General features: G+C 42.1%; 1 protein-coding gene across 1 annotated transcript; it reads right to left on the reverse strand.

The window, feature by feature from the left end:
* Window positions 1-8,415: 8,415 nt before the first annotated feature.
* LOC123448279 lies at window positions 8,416-11,861 on the reverse strand. Its single transcript, XM_045125134.1, has 7 exons — window positions 11,752-11,861; window positions 10,989-11,107; window positions 10,809-10,891; window positions 10,455-10,576; window positions 9,482-9,646; window positions 8,867-8,960; window positions 8,416-8,792 (listed from the first exon to the last, which is right to left on the reverse strand). Exons 1-7 carry the CDS (start codon window positions 11,780-11,782, stop codon window positions 8,585-8,587), a joined length of 822 nt encoding a protein of 273 aa, XP_044981069.1. The 5' UTR covers window positions 11,783-11,861; the 3' UTR covers window positions 8,416-8,584.
* Window positions 11,862-20,062: the final 8,201 nt, after the last annotated feature.

The raw sequence follows: 20,062 nt of genomic DNA on the forward strand, positions 1-20,062 counted from the left end.
ATATACTTCTATTAATTTTCAATACATTTATGATGCTAGATTATTATTTTGATTATATATATTCTATTCTCGTAAAGTGCGACCAGGAACGCATCTATGCGGATACTATGTTTGCGAGACCATTCACACGTTTACCTCTGAGTTCAAGGATCACAGATTCGACGTAAGCAATGAACATTCACACCTATATTTTTATCCGTCATTCTTTGTTATCATGATTGATATTCATATTCATCTCCTCTTCTTATATAGCACACGGCCATGAGGACGAAGGTCCTACCACAGCAACGCGCGATTGCTGTTGCAGAGGAGCTTGCGGGATTTGTGAGGACGGAAGCTATAGAAGACAAAGGACGATTTAGTGTAGCTAAGGGCCATTACTGATGTTCGTCCATGTAATCGAATAGACGGGATCTAGTCCCGATAATTCAGATCTCCATATAATTGTATATATATGATCGCTTGTAAGATAAGTTAATCTTATATATATATATATATATATGCATAATTATTTCTATTTAAATTATATGAAAACTAATTCCCGAACACCAAACGAGGCATCACGTTAATCTCCCGAACACCTAAACCCTAAAACCCTAAAATAGTTTCATTAAAAAAAAAAACGCAAAAATAAGCAAAATCTGAAACTGTTTTGTCCCGGTCCGTGTAACGAACCGGGACTAAAGGGCCTACCCCTGGGGCGCTACGAGGCGCCCACGTGAAGCACCTTTAGTCCCGGTTTGTAAGAGGGCTGGGACGAAAAGGTTAGGCATTTAGTCCCGCCCCTTTAGTCCCGGTTGGTGAACCGGGACTAAAGCCCCTTACGGGCCGGGGCTATAGGCCCTGTCCCCACTAGTGTCTGGCGAGGTGAGCACAAGATCGATCCTGCCGGTGGTTAGTTAATTAACACAAACTCAAGCGATCCAATCATGAGTATGAGCAAAACTTAGAGGGTTTGGTACCAATGAATACCATGGAGGTGATTTTGGAGAGAGCCCAATGTCATGTATTCGTGAACCAATACCCTGTGATGGCCATCGGCGCAGAAGCCGACGAGGTTGACGACATTCGGGTGGCGCAGCGAGCTCAGCGTCAGGACACGAGCAAGAAACTCCTTGTTGAGTTGCTCTGATGATGATCGATCACGCTGCAGCTTTATGGCAACAACCTACAAAACAAAAGAATGTTGTCTGATGTTCCACTGCACTCACACATCAATTTCTCTGTAATAATTCATATTTCGATCATGACAGACATCATGCATGGTACATATATGAAGATAAGTGAAGAATGGATTAGCTAGGTGTAGGTAGGCAGGATCATCGGTTCATCACCTGATTGACGCTCTTGAGGTAGGCCTTGTAGAGACTGGCCTCACGGACGATGCGGAGGTCGTCTCTGAAGTTGCTGGTCACCGCAGCGAGTTCGTTGAAGGCCAAGGTTCGTGCCGGGGACGGGGTGCGGCTGCGCGGATCGGCCGGCGGAGGCGGCGCCTTCTTCCTTGGCCACAGGCAGCTGGCTAGGCTGAGAGCAGCCATTATCCAGCTAGCTCAGCTCGGGTGAACGCCTGTGCGTGAGACGGCACAGCACAGCACACAGATCGATCCTCCATGAGAGCGCGGCTAGCAACCAAATTAAGAAGAAGCAGATCCAGTAGGGAGGAGCAAGAGAGGCGCACCTGACCTGTCCTCGAGCTCAGCTCGGATGAAGGACGTGAGGAAGCAAGGAGAAGCAAAAGGGAAGAGGAAGGGTGCGGCTGCTGGCGAAGATGCAGGAGCACACCTACGGGCAGGCTCTAGCTACATCATCGGGCGCTGCGTCGTCATGCTCATGCTGCTACATCGTCTGAGCTGAGCTTGCTCTGCTCCTCCGTCCGGCCACCATGCATGTCTCTAGGTTAATTAGGTTAGGTGTTGTTCGTTAGTGGATCTTAGGTTTGTTTTTTGCAGGCTTGACGGACCAACTTGGTGTATATATAGGCAGTGTACCTACGTAGACGCAGGTACTTGTTCTCCGACGGGTCGCTTCATTTTGACTACAGTCAACCGAGTGTTTAATTTGACCCCTGTTGCGCCCCTGACTGCCGCACAGCACCATTGCTGGTGGCTTGTGGCCGTGAGTGCTTGCCCAAAACGGAAACCAGAAACTTACAAACACACGAAATAAGTAGCCACACAGTCCACTGCTATTGACTACTCCCTCCGTTCTTAAATATAAGTCTTCTAAGCGATTTCACTAAGGGTCTACATACGGAACAAAATGATTGAATCTATACTATAAAGTATGTCTATATACATCCGTATGTAGTTCACTAGTGAAATCTTTACAAAGACTTATATTTAGGAACGGAGGGAGTACTTGACTGTGTGCACGCGTCTTCTCTGCCCCGTGGTCTCCGGTCACTTGACTAAAGCCCCGAGCAACGCCAGGAGAAGCAACGTTGATTGCCCCATTCGACCTTTTCTCTTTAAAAAAATGTATGCGTGCACGCATGTCCTTTTAAATTCTTGCGGGCCATAGCATCTGTACTATGTCTATACTGTGTGGTCCGTTCAATAATGTAACGCATATATACTTTGACCAAGTTTATGAAGACTACGACTATGAAAATTGCTTTTGGAGCTCGGCCTTTATGAAGGCCTTCAAATTTAAAATTTAAATTTCATAAAAGAATCATATTTTTACATTGAAGTATGACCGGTTAAAGGTTATTCCATTGATTCCTAGCAAACATATTGCCTATCATCTAGATGCAGGAGGAGCTGCATGCCAGAGTAGATGGTGAGCTCCTAGCTCATGTAGTTGGAGACGTTTCAAAACTTCAGAATTCCTATAGTTTTTCACATGCTACGAAAAATGATATGAATTTTCCAAAATTGTGTCACATTTTTTAAATAATGTTTTTGCAATTTCGTAAATTATATGTGTTTGGAAAACATTGAAGCAACGAACTTCGAATTTATTTTTTGGGGAAACAAATATTGAAAATGTAAACTATTTCATAATGCCCGAACATCTTATAGACTGTGAGAATTTTTTAAAAATTATGAATACTTTTAAAAAAACTATTGTTTTTAAAAATAATCAATTTCGAAAAAGAAAACACTTTCTGAAATATATTTATTTTGAATCCAGAATTTTTTAAGTGCAAACACTTTTTCTAAACTTTAAAAATGGGAACAAAGTTAAAAACCTAAACAAATGCGTAAAGAAATGTTTGCTACATCTAAAAAATATCACGAGTTTAGAAAAAAGTACGTGGCATTTCAAGACTGTTCAGGAGTTTAAATATATGTGTTTGTGACATTTTCAGAAAGAAGTGTATACAATGTAAAAAAATATTGCATGATGTAAAAATGTGTCATACCCTTAAAAACATATACGTGACATGTGTTTGAAAAAGTTTAGATAGTTTTAAAATGTCTAACAATGTAAAACAAATCATGTAGTTTTATAAAAAATATTGTCGTTATGAAATGTAAAACGTCTATTTGAAAAATATTAGCGTGTATACAATTTTTTTGGAAAACAAGTATCTATAAAAATGGAAATACAGTGTATTAAAAATATATTTGTGCTAAAAATTTACTATGGTATTAAGAATAATTAGACATGTGTAAAAAAAACCTGGTTACTAGTAAAGAAACAAAACAAAAGTAAAAAAAAATAAAGAAAATCAAGAAAGAAACAAAAGAAACCAAAAGTGTAACGAAGAAAGAAAAAGTCGAAAAAAATAAAGTATAACGAATGAAAAACTAGAGAAAAATTCATGAAAACCAGACGCGAGCGTCTGCACTAATGGACTGGCTCAGTTCAACGAATCCCAACTAAATCCTTTCAAGGTTTAAAATAGCTCCGGATGAAAGAGTTTGGTGTGTTAATTTAGAGATTGAAAGTTTAAGGTTTGATTTAGCTTTTTACCTACAAATTAAAGGTTTATTTTAAACTTCTTCCTTAATAATTCGGTGGTCAAGGTGGGAGATGCGAAGCTGACACGCCGCACCGCACGGCACCGCATTGTTGGTGGCTTGTGGCCGTGAGTAGCGATCACAGCTTGCCCAAAACGGAAGCCAGAAACTTACAAAACAGGAAATAAGTAGCCACAGTCAACAACTATTGACTGACTATTTGACTGTACGCACGCGTCTTCTGTGCCCCATGGTCTCCGGTCACTTGACTAAAGCCCCAAGGAATGCCAGGAGAAGCAACGTTGATCGTCCCATTCGTCTTTTTCTGTTTCAAGACATGTATGTGTGCACGCATGTCCTTTCAAATTCTTATGGGTCATGGTACCTGTATTATGTTTATACTGTCTTTGATCCGTTTAACAATGTAGTGCATATAGACTTTGATCAAGTTTATAAAGACTATGACTATGTTTTTTTAGAATCATCATCAAGCTTTATTAATCATCCCATAACTAAGATTTCATCAGAGCTTACATGTAAAATGCAAGCGGGCGGTTTGCTAGGCCAAAAACTACAGAGATCCTTACCGACTCCTTCTCCAGCTAACAAATGAGCTCCATGGTTCCCCGATTTTCTAACTGAGGAAGCTTTGAAACCTTGGAGAGTCCTCTGCCGCCCTTAAATTCTTTGCCTCGTCATTCAACATGGCTGCCACTCCCTTGCTGTCGACTTCAACGTGCATCCTGGTAGCTCCAGTTTGGATCGCCAACTGCAACGCCTTTCGACAAGCAAGTATCTCAGCCACCTTGGGATTAGAAACATCCCGGAACACATAGGAGGCACCCCCTGTATACGCTCCGACATGGTCTCGAACAACCACTCCTTCGCCTCCATGATCCCACAGCTTTGACAAAGCTCCATCTGAATTTGCCTTGAGCCACTCTTGCTCTGGTGGGCTCCATCTCTCAGCCGGTGCTGGAGAGGGCACCTTGGTTGCTTCGTATGAATGCCATTTCATTCTATGATATGTTGTGTACATTTTCTGCAACCGCTCTAGGGTCCACAACATTTTTCCCATCCCTCGCTTCATTCCTTGCGAGCCAAAGCCCGTACGCAGCCTGAACCATTTACTCCCACGCTCCTGGTCACCGACATTAGCAAACCATCACAACAGCCATGAGGCAAGCTCTCCATGGGGCCCTTCGGACACCGGCGGGATCGCCGCCGAAACCCCTTTCTCCGAGCTTAACACCTTCCAGAACATGGCTGAATGCGGACACGCCCAGAACGGTGCAAGAAAGTTTCTTCTCTGCTGCAAACCGTGCAAAAAATCCCTGGTTTGATTTTCCTCCTGTGTAACTCGCACAGACGGCCAAACCATTTTTTATCAAGCGCCACATGTGGATCTTTGCCTTCCCGGAAGCATTGGTATTCCATAGCGCAAGCCAACTTTGGTGTTTATGCACCGATGACGAGGACTCGGGCCGTCCGGATTTGGTCCTTTTTAGCGTCACACATAGGTGGTATGTTGAACGTACGCTGAACTGCCCCGACTTAGTGAAATTCCATGCTAAATATAGTCGCTGCTACCCGGGCCTCCAATAGTGATCTGCTTTATATCATGTGCATCATCAGCTGAAAACATAGCATCCACTTTGTCATGATCCAAACAGTACCATCGGGACTAAGTAGGACATGCATAAGTAGGACATGCGTGATTCCCTGCATAAAAACCTGCCCAAGAGGTTTTAAACTCCCTGTCCTCGGAATCCAATTTTCGTGATGTATGTTAATGTCCGACCTGTCACCGACACGCCAAACCACTCCCTCTCTTAGAAGTTCCCTCCCATGTATAATGCTCCTGAACGTGTATGACACACCATTGGGACACGTAGCGTTCATGATCGTGCAGTCCTTGAAATACCTAGCCTTGAGCACACGGGCACACAAAGATGAGGGATATTGGATGAGTTGCCACACTTGCTTTGCCAGCAGAGTCTGATTGAAAGCTTCGAAATTTCTAAACCCCATCCCTCCATCTTTCTTTGGCCAGCACATTCTATCCCAGGCTATCCAATGCACCTTCCTTTCACCTTGAGCTGCACCCCAGCAAAATTTTGAAGAGATTAATGTCAAGTTCCTGTACATCTTCTTTGTGAGTTGAAAACAACTCATTGTGAAGGTTGGTGTTGATTGTAACCCTTAAGTACTTCCATTGCCTTCTTGGACAAACCTTGCCCCTTCCATCCCGACACTTTACCCTTCGAACTTTCTCTGGCATACTGGAAAGAACAATCCTTCGATCTTCCTACAACAGTTGGAAGACCCAAATATCGCTCAGCGCTTCAGATTCGATGTCAATGGTTTGTTTCAGGGTACCCTTATCCTCCTCCCTACATCCTTTTCCAAAAAAGATTGATGGATTTTCTAGATTCACCTTCTGACCAGATGCCACTTGGTATGCTTGCAATATGTCCTTTAGTGCTTGGAGGTTACCATGTGATCCTTCAAGGAAGACCACACTGTCGTCAGCAAATAAAAGATGAGTAATATGTGGGCCAGTGCTCCCAAAACTAACTCCATTTATACGATTATCTCTTTGAGCATGTTGAAGCAACGCTGGACAACCTTCAACACAAAACAAGAACAGATATGGGGAGAATGGATCACCTTGCCGAAGCCCTCTCGACGGCAAGAAACTGCGTGAGAAACCCCCATTTAGCTTGACACAGAAGCGAGCACTCCGAACACATCTCATTATCATTCTAATCCATGCTTGTGTGCTCACTTGACCCTGTCATAGGCCTTCATCATATCAAGTTTCACTGCACAAAGCGGCTTATTGTGTTTCCATTTCCTAATTGCATGCACACACTCATACGCCACGAGCACGTTATCAGTGATAAAACGTCTCGGTACAAATGCGCTTTGCTCCTCAGAGATGAGTACCAAGAGGATCAGCTTCAGTCTAATAGCTAAAACTTCTGCCGCTATTTTATATAGGACATTACAGAGGCTTATAGGGCGAAACTGCGTCAAAAACTCCAGTGAGTTAACTTTCGGGATCATCACCATTATGATGTCATTGAATTTGTGTGGTGTTGCAGAGCCTGCAAGAAAATCATGAACCGCCTTACAGGCATCCTCCCTTACCAACGGCCAACGCCGCTGATAGAACATCGCCGGTAGCCCGTCCGGACCCGACGCTTTCGTCGGCCCCATCTGAAATAGAGCAGTCTCAATTTCAAGATCAGTAACTGGGGCCGTGAGCTTCTCATTCATTGCTGGTGAGACTAATTCATGAAAAAGATCTAGAATACGGTCCGCATGTTCTGTCCCCTCAGATTTGAAGAGTTGTTCATAGAAACCTGCTGCAATTTCCCACATACCCTCATCTATTGTGCATCTTACACCATTCTCCCCGCCCAAAGCTTTGACTGTATTCTTTCGCTTCCTATGAGAGGCTCTGTTTTGAAAATACTGAGTATTTTGATCACCCTTTTTAAACCAGGCAACTCTAGACCGCTGCTTATACATGATTTCCTCCCTCTCAAAAATCTCTTTTAGCTGACTCGCGGTAGCCAAAGGGTCAGATGCGATTTTAAAAATGTTGACGCATTTCTAAAACTGTACGGAAGTTAAAAATGTTCTTTTTTTTGGCAGAAACTCAATTCCATTTTTGTTTTTTAAAAAAGTGTAGAATTTTGAAATTTTATTCACATTTTTTAAAACTGTATGTGATATCTAAAAAATCACATTTGTCAAAAAACTTCAGAATTCCAATAGTTTTTCACATGCTACGAAAAATGATATGGATTTTCCAAAATTGTGTCACATTTTTTAAATAATGTTTTTGCAATTTCGTAAATTATATGTGTTTTGGAAAACATTGAAGCAACGAACTTCGAATTTATTTTTTGGGGAAACAAATATTGAAAATGTAAACTATTTCATAATGCCCGAACATCTTATAGACTGTGAGAATTTTTTAAAAATTCTGAATACTTTTAAAAAAACTATTGTTTAAAAAAATAATCAATTTCGAAAAAGAAAACACTTTCTGAAATATATTTATTTTGAATCCAGAATTTTTTAAGTGCAAACACTTTTTCTAAACTTTAAAAATGGGAACAAAGTTAAAAACCTAAACAAATGTGTAAAGAAATGTTTGCTACATCTAAAAAATATCACGAGTTTAGAAAAAAGTACGTGGCACTTCAAGACCGTTCAGGAGATCATTGCATCCTGCGGAATGGTTGAAGGCGCAAGAAGAAAAAGTGAGAGGCTATTCCCAAGGCTTTGCGAGATCATTGCAGCCATGTCGGCTCACTGCTGTGTCGATCCCGGAGCTGCCCAATAATGTTCTCAATCAATTCCCAAATGCAGCAACCCTGAAAAATATAGTAGACGGACTGTTACCGCATGCTTGTACGAAGATGGCTTCAGTGACACTTTCACCTCAGCGACTACTAATTTTGTGATACTGGCCAATTCACATATTTCCCACTTTTTACAAATGATAACTAATTCAAACTTCTGTTTTCAGAAGGTGTAAGATGATTTTTTGGTTTACTGAAAATTAGTAACACAGCAGAATAACTATGCGCACGTCCTTGGTCATCAGGTATTGTAACAAGTAAAGGGTACATCAATCAAGCTCGACAAGGGTAAAACAATCACAACTTTGGACGCAACGGCGATGGGATTCGATGACGGGACTTGATGAAATCCAGTACAAGTGAAGTCAGCTCTTGCTCATGGCCTGTGTAGCGATGGTTGGCTCCTGCGATGATGTGCAACTCATGGTTAGGGATGTTTGCAGCGAACATCAGGGCGTCTCTCGCTGGGACCGTTTCATCTTTGGAGCCATGAATCGTGAGAACCCTGCAGATTGATACACATTTTCCTCATGGACTATTAATGTGAGCTGGTTCAAGTGCAAGAGAGTAGCTTAGAACCTGCAGTCTTTGCTTATGGAACGGCTCGAAAGCAAGGTGTCGGTGCTCAGTCGATCTCCTAGACTCTCTTCTGTCACCCGGTACTCAAACTTGCCTGCATAAGGGAAATAGCAACAAAAATATTGCAATAACGTAAGTAAGCATAACGGTGGTGCTGTCATTTCAAAATAAATCTTTCAGTTACAACATTTTTACAGGTTCAATCTATGGATATAAGCAAAAAAACAAAATAATTATCTCACCAATGGTTGACATAAGGATGATTACGCTTACAAGTGACACACTAAGCTTTACAATTCAGTGCATAAATAAGTATGGGTACAAAAAGAGAAATAAAGGATTCTCATGTACTGTAAGCCATCCCACAATGGCAAATCACATGTCATAACCTGATCTTGTTACTGGTTTCATTAGATAAAGCCTGTGATGCAGACACACTATCAGAATCAGCACACAACTATTTTACTTAGAAAACTTAGCAAAATTTTGTTTTGATCCATAAACATATGGTAGGCTTCAGGTTTGTACTATTTTATAAAAAAAAATACCATCTGAGGCTTAATTTGTACAGTACTTAACAAAATAAGTGGCATGTCAAATGTAGCAAACTTACACCTTTTTTATTTCTGACGTCTATGTATCCATCTTTCTTTATCCTCTTCATGAAATTCTTCCCCAGGCGCCCATCGATACCTTGCTCTAAAGCAAAGCGGCCAGAAATATTCACAATGCTGGCAACATTATGGTACATGGAAGCAGACAAAAGCACAGCATTTCCTCCTAAAAGCAAGAAACAGAAGCAGTGAAATTAGAAGTATTCTGTATAAAGTAACATAGATGAAATGCATATGAGACAGGTACATTTACACGATAAAGCAAGGAGATCAGGATATAATGCATGTCATATGTAAATACTAAGTGATTGCATTCAGTTATACATGAATACATTTAGAACTCCTTCCAAAAGGCAGCAAACATGGAAAGCGGTAGACTACTTATGAGTTCCTACCAACTATTGATGTGGACTATGCATTCTAATGGAACTATCGCTAGTGTGCAATATGTACACACATGACCATTCCAATTTATAATGTCCTTCTATAATTTGCCTAAGGGGGTGGAAAAGGAGCTGAGCTACTTTATGAAGAGGTTGTTACGGCAGGAAGATCTTGGGTCCAGGAAACGCCATTTGATAAACTGGAAAACCATTTGTTTACCAAAGGATATGGGATGTCTGGGTTTCTCAAATTGGAATTAATGTACACTAGCCTGCTGGTTAAGTGGCTTTGGAAGCTGGAACATGAGGATGGCGTGTGGCAGGGCTTACTGCAGAAAAGCATATCTGGGTAATCAAACCCTGTCGCGGACCAAGAAATAAACAGGACAATCAAACTCTGTGGCAGGGCTCTGATGGATATGAAGGAACTATTCTTTCCCATCTGTAGAAGGAAAGTTGGGAATGGGCTATCTGATGAGCTACATAACGATGTTCTTTTCACTTCCAATAAACTTTGTAATCAATTTCTATTGTTTCATTAATGAAATCAGGGGAATCCCTTCAATGCAAAAATGACCGAAGATTACCTGCCTTTGCTATGTCCGACGAGGGCAATTATGTCATACTTCTGTTCTGAGAAGTAAGATACTACAGAGCGCAAGTCATCTGCCTCTTTTCGGTAGTTCCCATATTGGAATACACCCTCACTTTCCCTGTGAGAGAGATAACGAGCAACAAATTCAACAACAGTAGGTAAATCGAATGTGGCAGTCAGCAAGGAAGTACTCAATGAAGATTGTGTTGTCAATAAAAAACCAAAGCGAAAATGCCGATTTTTAATTCCTAAATAAGAACATTTTAACTCAGCACCAAAAGTGAAAGTCTGGATGATGAGTGCTATGATGCTATGCCATGACCACCCCAATGTCGTTACAAGCAGCTTACCCATTCCCAGCAAAATCAAACCGAAAAGCATTAACTCCTTCGCTTGCCAGTGCAGCGGCAAGGTCAACCAAGATACTGTCATCCTGGAAGCCATTAGAGAATATGATGTCCATACAAAGATTGAGAACAAAAATAGTGAAGGTTCTTGGATAAATGGACATATGGATGGTACAGGCTTGCCTTTGTAGCTCTGAATCCATGACAAAGGATCACAAGTTCCTTGGAACATGCTTCATGTAATAAACCAACAAGCTTCTCCCCAAGTTTGTTCGGAATTAGAACTCGTTGTCCACAAGCAACTGTAAGCCATAAGTTCACCATGTTACAAGTACACATCAGATCCAGAATAGGAAACCATCGACAGATACAACGTGTCATAAAGTATAAATCTATGTATTTGCCATGAAATGGTAAGGCAAGAAGATGCATATGTCCTTGTCATGATTGTCAGTAGATAATCCGCAAAATTCTGTGACGAACTTACAGGTGGCCAACTTCGACACAAATGTAAATGTTCAACTGAGTGAACTACAACTAGACAAGCTAGGTCCTTACAGCAGCTCTCCGCAAAATTATCGAACCGATCAGTAAGCATCACATTTTTTCCGAGAAGGGGAGTACCCCACCTCTGCATCACGAGATGCACACACACAGCCAGAGTAAGCATCACATGATGGTCAGACTAAGTCGACTGCACAACCTGAATTTTTCTCGAGGAGCCCAGAGACCTGCCTAAATTACCACATAAGCGTTTGGGTGCAATCGAAGATAGCAATCTGCAAGGCTAGAATTAATCATGAGAGTCCGGATTTTGTGCTGAGCGTGTGGAATTTTTCGATCTCATGCTACATCATCCATGTCGAAAGAAACCTAGCTACTGGAGACCAGCGCAGGAAAGATCCGCCCAAAAACCCATTCAAAGCGAGCGGAGGGGGCTACGTACCTGTGGGCTGCGGCGATTTCTCCGGCGGCATGGACAGGCAGGGGCGCCGGCCGCCGGCGAGACGCGAGGACGGAGTCACTGAGCTTCCGAGCCTTTTTTGTTTTTTTTATAAGCGGCTTCCAAGGAATATCTTATTTGACGCATTCTGGGTCCACCGGTGGAGGCTTCGCACAGACCTGGCGATAACCAGTAAACATCTGGGACGGCCCATTAACGTATTCCACTGTTTTCGGTTTTCCAACAGGTTTTTTTTGGTTTCGGAAACCTTCTTTCTTTTCCAGAACCGGTTTTTCTGTTTTTTTTTCGTTTTCTTCATTTTTAAATTTTATGTTTCATTTTTATTTATTCATTTTCTTATTTTTCAAATTAAATATTTGGGGAACACTACGCGTCCGCGGTTGATTTTTAGAAATTATCCATCGCCTAGACAGTCGTTAGATCCCTGAGCTGATAGCCGTTCGATGTAGTGTCCGCGTCCCGCATGCTCAATCGTTATTTTCTGCAACAAGAGGTCTGTTGCGAAAACTAGACACTGTTCCTTGACCCCGACAAAGCTGCACTCCACGCGGCGCCGCCGTCAACCCACCGCAAAATCAGCCCGCCACTGATGTACAGGAGCTAAACTGAAGTTTCTGCAACACTTTACCCGGCCTCGATAGACCCGTGTCCAGCGTCATCTTGCAACGCCCGTGTTGCAGAAACAACGGCCGGATGCACAAACGATGGCCGCGTTGCACAAACTATTTCTGAAACAACGTCTGCAGAAAAAAAAAATCCTCAAACAACAGCCACGTTGCAGGAACAGCGATCGCGTTACAAAAACAACTGCTTTGTCTTATTATGAAAATATATTTTTTAAAGTCTTGTTGCAATTTTTTCTTGTAACAGATCGTTGTTGCGATCTGCATTTCGAAACAGCTGCCCGGTTAAAGAATAGGGGAAGGTCACCAAAACAATCTCGAGACGTCTGATCCGAAAAAGATCCGACGACGATGGAGGCGGTCGACGCGACAAAAATATCGGCCGGATGAGAGTATTTCCCTTAATCTTTGTATCAAAGTTTATACTTTCAAATTTGTTCAGAAACTCAAAACATTGTTAGTGATTTTTAAAAAATGTTCACTTTTTTAAAGATACCTGTGATTTCAAAAATATTCATAAATTCAGAAAATATTCAATTTTCTAAAAGAGAATTTGGCAGTTTCAAAAAATGTTTCTATTATTCTAAAATTTTACTGTTTAAAAAAGAATCATGTTTCAACAATTGTTCGCAAAATGACAATTATTCATGATTCAAAAATTATTCACAATTTTTTTCAAAAAAATCAAATTCTATTCGGTATGTTTTTCATTAAAATGTTCACAACTTTTCAAAAATAGTTCGGAATTTTAAAAAATGTTCCACCTTTCAAAAATAATTGACCATTTTAAAAAAATGTTGATGTTTCCATTTTTGTAGGAGTTTCCGATATAGTTTGCAAATTTTCAAAAAAAAAAAGTGTTTCCAAATTTTGTTTCTGTTTTTCAAATTTTTTTCTTCAAGGTTATTTCAAAGCTATTCAGAACTTTGAAAATGTTCCTGTTTAAGAAACTGTTTACAAATTTATAAAAATGTCTATGTTTCGATTTTTTAGGAGTTAAAAAAAAGTTCCTGCCTAAAAAATTGTTCAAAATTTCAAAAAATGTTGGTTTTTTCAAATTTCTTCAGGAGTTTCTCTTTTTGCATTTCCAATTTTCGTCTGGAATTACAAAATAAGTTCCAGTTTAAAAAAATGTTCATGATTTTCAGATAAATGTTTCAGAATTTCAAAGTTAGTTAAGCTTTTCAAACTATTTGGTTTCAAAAAAAGTTTCAAAGCTTGTCCAAATTTTTAAAAAAAAATCATGTTTCAAAATTCGTTCACAAATTCAAAATAACGATTGCATTTTAAATTTCGTTGTAGAATTTAAATTGTTTTCATAAATTTGCTCACTCCTAAATTTGTTCCCAAATTCAGAAAACCTTCATTTTCAGGATATGTTCACAAATTAATAAATGATCACGCGTTTTATTTTGTTCAAATTCGAAAGTATTCGGTATTTTCAAAAAATGATCTTGTTTCCAAAAAAATTAAACATATTATTTATTATTATTATTTTCACTTTTTTGCAAATTCAAAATATTCTTGAGTTTTTGAAAAAGTGTTTCTAGTTTTGAAAAATGTTCACTTTTGCACTTACAAATAGTGGTTAATAATTTGAAAATTACTCTCATATTCAAATTTTATTTCTATTGTTTTCCATATATTTTTTAGTTTCCCAACTAATGTTTGTGTTTCAAAAAGTAGGTCTTTTTTGCATTACGAAGTTTGTTCGAGTTTTCAAAGAAGTTTGGAGTATTAAATTTTGTTTGTGTTCTAGAAAATTGTTAATAATTCCAATATTTTTGTCTCAAAAGGTGTTCGAAGCTTTCAATGATTGGTTGTGTTTGCAAAATATTTTTGCATGTTAAAGAAAATTGCAATTTAATAAACTGTTTGTGTTTCTTAAAATATTGAGTTATGCTGCTGGAGGTTGTTCTTGACAGTTGGCGCTACACCTTCTTAAATATCATTGGGCAATTCGACTGGCTAGCGGATTTCGTACCTCAGGGAATGGTCTGGAGATCGCGATTCCCCGGTTGCTCATATTTTATTTTTTGGGTTTTTTGCGCCCGACCAATTCCACATAGTTTTATTCCCAATGGGTTCGTCGAGTTGCGCGTGTTGTGTGCAAAGAGGTGTGTGTTTGCCGTAAAATGCGGTAAATAGGACCTCCCGTGGGTAGAGTGCCGCGGTGGGCTTTGTATAGGCCCCTAGCTTGCACAATGGCCCTATTTTCTTCTGAATGGTCACTTGCCTATCAATTATTTCCTAAAAAAAGATACAAAAAACTTGCCTATTGATTATTTTTTGGGCTTTCGTGACTCACAACAATTTAACTTGGCACTCCTAGGGAAGCATGGTTGGCGTTTTATGATGAACCCAAATTTCCCTATGCGCCAGTGTTAGAGCATATATCTCCATATGTGGTTTTGGTAATTGATGACAATTCCTATGGACTAATGGTTGCCTTAAGTTATATTTATAGGATTTGTTCATATGCACTTCTTGAAGTCCATCTGTTGGGTTCAAGGAGTTTATATGATGACCAAGGTGGTATTCAAGGTATTATCCAAAGAATGGTCATAGAGACACAAGGTTGATCAAGATCTCAGACAAAGAGTAAATCAAGATGATCGACACACAAAACATACAAGATGTACCGAGAGGGATCAAGTGATCCCATGGTATGGGAAGCATTGTCCATTACGTGTTTGCGTACTAACTCATGGTCTTCGTGAGAGTTCTATGTGGGGGTTAGGTGTGTTTCCATGGGCTTGCGTCAAAGAGAAGATCTCATACAACCCATGAAGTATGACGTCAAGTTGTGATCGTCATCAAGATTGCAATGTGCAAGTTCAAGTGGATCAGCACGAAGATATCATGCTTGAAGCTTGACGTCCATTGTGGTGGCAATGGACTTGTGAAGATATGCTGAAGAGTGGCTCACCCATAGTGAGTATGGGGGAGCAATCAACTAGTCTTCATCAAGCCAACGCAATCAAGAAAGGTGGTCCATCTTGAGGAAGTCAAGATCATCATCATCTAGCTCAATAGGACGAGGTGCAAGGTATAGGTTTGCCCTTGATAGGTTTTCTGGTTAGGATAGATTGCTATACTATCAAGGGGGGCTCTCAAGTGAGTAGCTTGATCGTATCGTTCGTTGAGAGCTCAAACCATTTGCATCCTTGCATCATACTTCTTGGTTCTTGTTTGGTGTTTCTATTTGTGAGTTTTAGAGCTTATGGTCATCTTCGTGACAAGCTCGAGTTCATCGAAAACGGAGTCCATATGCATCTACTATGATGTTTTCGATGTTGGAGTTTTTGCTGGTTCTTCATTCATAGAGTACTCACATTTCTATATCATTGGCATTTTCATATCTGCATGGTCTTGGATAGCTCTTGTCATCCTGAATCCAACAAGCTTGGGTTTTCTCGATTCGGAGCTCGTATGCGAAAGTTATGGCTGTTTCAGTGGCGAGCGGTAGTACCGCTGGACCTAGCGGTAGTACCGCTGGCTGGCAGTAGTACCGCCCCTGGTCAGCGGTAGTACCGCTCCAGGAGCTTAGTACCGCCTGCCTAGCGGTTGTTCGTGGACGGACCTTTTTGCGAAGACTTTCTTGCCGGTGGTAGTGCGTTTGCACTACCAGGGGCCCAGCGGTAGTACTGCTGGGACGAGCGATAGTACCGCTGGAGTGCCAGTGGTAGTACCGCTGCAGCCAGCAGTAGTACCGCTAGTTGGCGGTAGTACCGCTGGAGTGCCAGCGGTAGTACCGCTGGGCTCGGGCTGTAAGTGGGGGTAACGGTCTGATTCCTTCCCCCACTATATAAAGGGGGTCTTCTTCCCCCTTGGCCTAATCCATCCGTTGAGCTCTTGTTCTACCTCCATTGTTGACATTCTTAGAGCTTGCTAACTCTCAATCCCTCCAATGATTCTTGCTTGTTCTTGAGGGAAAAGAGAGAGGAGATCTAGATCCACATCTCCACCAATCACTTTCTCCTCTATGTGAGGGGAACCCCTTGGATCTAGATCTTGGAGTTCTTTGTGAGCTCCTTGTTCTTCCTCTCATATTTCTCCATAGCTTTTGTTGTTGTGGAGGGATTTGAGTGTGAGGGACTTGACCACTTCGTGTGTTCTTGCCATTGCATTGGTTGCATCAGTTTGAGTTCTCCACGGTGATACGTGGAAGTGAAGGTTGAGAAGCTTATTACCTTTGGTACTTAGTACCCTAGATATTGTTCTTCGTGCATGCTTTGGCGTCCTAGAAGCTTGGTGGTGTCTCGGAGCTCAATCATTGTGGTGTGAAGCTCCGGGAAAGCGTCGGGGTCTCCAATTAGGTTGTGGAGATTGCCCCGAGCAATTTGTACGGGTACCGGTAACCGCCCCCAAGGGTTGCCACGTGTACGGGTTCGGTGACCGCCCCCAAGGTTTGCCATTTGTACGGGTTCGGTGACCGCCCTCAAGGGTCCCTTAGTGGAATCACGGCATCTTGCATTGTGCGAGGGCGTGAGGAGATTACGGTGGCCTTAGTGGCATCTTGGGGAGCATTGTGCCTCCACACCGCTCTAACGGAGATTAGCATCCGCAAGGGTGTGAATTTAGGGATACATCATCGTCTCCCCGTGCCTCGGTTATCTCTTACCCGAACCCTTTACTTATGCACTTTACTTTGTGATAGTCATATTGTCTCTTGTCATATATCTTGCTATCACTTAGTTGTTTATCTTACTTAGTATAAGTTGTTGGTGCACATAGGTGAGCCTAGTTGTTTGAGGTTTTGTGCTTGACATATTAAACGTTAGTTTTATTCCGCATTTGTTCAAGCCTAAACCTTAATTATTTTAAAGCGCCTATTCACCCCCCCCTCTAGGCGACATCCACGTCCTTTCAGCCAGAGTTCTCAAAGGGCGATACTTTCTAGACACCGAGTTCTAACTAGCCGTTGTACCAAAAAATGCATCAACCACTTGGCAAGCAATAGCGGTAGGAAGGGTGACACTTGATACTGTAATGATCAAACGAGTGTGTTCAGGGTCAACCATCTCGGTTTGGAATGATCGATGGATCCCATCCATCATTTCTATGACTCCCATGTTCAAGCCCGGAAATACTAATGTCGAGTTTGTGACATGTTCATCCCTCCCGACGCCGATGGTATCCTCAACATGCCATTGCATCAAGGAGGTGGTGCAGATTTCTTTGCTTGGGCTCATAAACAATCTGCCACATATACTGTCAAGTCGGCGTACCATTCTCTTATGAACCAAAAAGAGCATTTGTCTTGAGATGAAGGGGCGAGTACCGATACCTTCATTGATGAACAACGGTTGTGGTGTGCTCTTTTGAAATTGAATGTTATTCCCAAGGTGAGGGTCTTTTGGTGGCGCGTTCTGAAAGGCATATTACCTGACGAAGGCACCTTGAGAAATTGACATATCCAAAATCTGGGTCGATGCAGACTTTGCATGGCAATGGACGAGGACAAATCCTTACTAGAAATCATGCCATATTGCATGAATATGCCAAACATGCAATGTTTCAATGGTAGTAGCTGGTATTTATATGCCCTAAATCAATATCTACATACATATAATAATTACAAATACAATATGATAATAAAAACTATATTACCGCCAAGCCCGCGCCATGGGCGCTTAAGCAACGCCTAGCCACTAGGCGAAGGCCAACCGCCTCGCTTACGCCTACCATTTTTTTCAACCTTGGTATTTTAGTTATCCCTTAGCAACAATTGCTCATCACATATTTAGGAATATCTAGTTATTGAAGATAAGACTAAGAATAACCCATTGTATGTCATTTTTTGTTATCTTCTCAAGATTATGTGATGGGTATAAGATAAGATAACCTTATATATTAATCATTGTGCATGGCCCTCATCCCCATCTCGCTCTGCCACTCCACACATGCGAGGGGTGTCTCGATCGTTCTACTCCATTCATTTGGGGCGTGGTGATCCACCCAAGGGGGGCGCCATCACAGTTGTGGCCTTGCTCTCTGTTCTATCTTAGAGCATCTCTAGCGTATACCATAAAGTCGCGTCCCGCAAAATTCATTTATGGAGACCTGTAAACAAATTGCAGTATCGTGAGGTCTCCAGCGGAACAAATCCTCTAAACTCATCCTTTTTTTGCGGGATGGGTTGAGAGGATCCGCTCCACGCCGGAGGCCTCACGATACTGCAAAATGATTTTAAGACAAATACAAACAAGTGCTTGAATATAGATGAATAAAATTTGGCCATCTAAGTGCTTATATATTCATCACTAGTTCATCACATCCAAAATCATGCACAACATACGTGGTATCAATTGCCTCCACCACCGGCCCTAGCAACGTCAAACAACGCCCTCATTGTTGCAAAGATCATCGCCACCACCACCGACCCTAGCACCACCATCACCATCATCCACATTGACCGAAGAATGAGCACCACCATCTTCAGCAACCTGAACCGGAGAATGAGCACCACCATCATCATGAAGGGCTAACCCACTTGTGATTCAATATCCTTCATCATACAATGTAGTGTGTAGGAAAGATATGACGGTTCAGTCCGTTCTTGGGCAATTTGCAATTATTGGTATGATTGTGTTTTTAATCCATCACGTCCTAAAAATGCGCCAATCCATATGTCCTCCTTATTTCATTGTGGGATGTCTGGGAGCAAATGGCCTTTGAGATCAACCATCGAAAGATGGCTGCACAAACACTTTAAACTAGGTCTGGATGTCGTGCCACTAAGAGATTATGTGGTTGATCCATGTAATCTTTTTTACCGATCGGCATAAATTATTTCCTTTAATTGAATTTTTGGAATACTCAAACTAGTTGTGACAGCCCGATGCCGACGTTCCAGAAGCTTCCCCTTTCTTTCTGTTTTCGTCGTGTGGATATTTTCAGTTGCCGCATCATCATCGCATCATGCGCATCATCTGCATTGCATCGACGTCTCCGTTGCCGCCCGTTTTCAAAACTCGCATCCGTTAGTAGTTCCCGGTTCTTGTCATTGTCCGTTCGGAGCCCGACCACACACGCACGCGCCCGCGGCACCGTCGAAACCCTGTTTTAAAAGTATGCGTAAAACTTTCTCTAATCGGGTTGAGATTTGACGTGCGGTCGTAATTAGTTATCGCTAGGCCGCTTGTCGAATTTCGTCGCGATCGGAGACCGTCTAATACCCGAACGGTCGACCGTAGCGGCACCGTATTCGGGCTACCGTCGGACGTTTGTCGGTGTTTTAAAAATTCGTGCCGCGCCGCCCGTTCTCCCCTTTCGACTCCGGATATTCCCTCTACACGGCCGCGTACCCATACCCGCGTTCAGAATCATCCGAATCCGACCCCGCGGTTGGATCCGAAACGAAATTCCGGTTAACCGAGCCCCCCATTTGTCTATAAATAACCCCCATGCATTTTAGACAGCCTTCCTCAAATTCCTCCTCGTTTTCCGCGCCCCACCTAAACCTAACCCTAGCCGCCGCCTCTCCTCTCCCTCCCCAGCCCCAGCCGCCGCGGGCCCGCCGAGCCCATCCGAGGCCCGCCGGGCCCATCTGCGCGCCGCCGCCCGGACCCGAGCCGCGCCTCCCCATGGCTCCCTCTCCCGCGTCGCTGCACCGGCCAACAGCCGCCGCCGCCGGAGCCCTCTGCGCCGCCTCGACCCCGACCCGC

Source organism: Hordeum vulgare, chromosome 1H, assembly GCF_904849725.1.
Source record: "Hordeum vulgare subsp. vulgare chromosome 1H, MorexV3_pseudomolecules_assembly, whole genome shotgun sequence".
Classification (NCBI taxonomy): Eukaryota; Viridiplantae; Streptophyta; class Magnoliopsida; order Poales; family Poaceae; genus Hordeum; species Hordeum vulgare.

Bases quoted from the DNA above. Each gene is read 5' to 3' on its own strand.
- LOC123448279 (XM_045125134.1), bottom strand. From the start codon at position 11,782: ATGCCGCCGGAGAAATCGCCGCAGCCCACAG. The intron at 10,892-10,988 runs GCAAGCCTGTAC...AATGGCTTCCAG, and splicing joins ATGGATTCAGAGCTACAAAG to GATGACAGTATCTTGGTTGA. The intron at 10,577-10,808 runs GTAAGCTGCTTG...TCTCTCTCACAG, and splicing joins TTTGATTTTGCTGGGAATGG to GGAAAGTGAGGGTGTATTCC.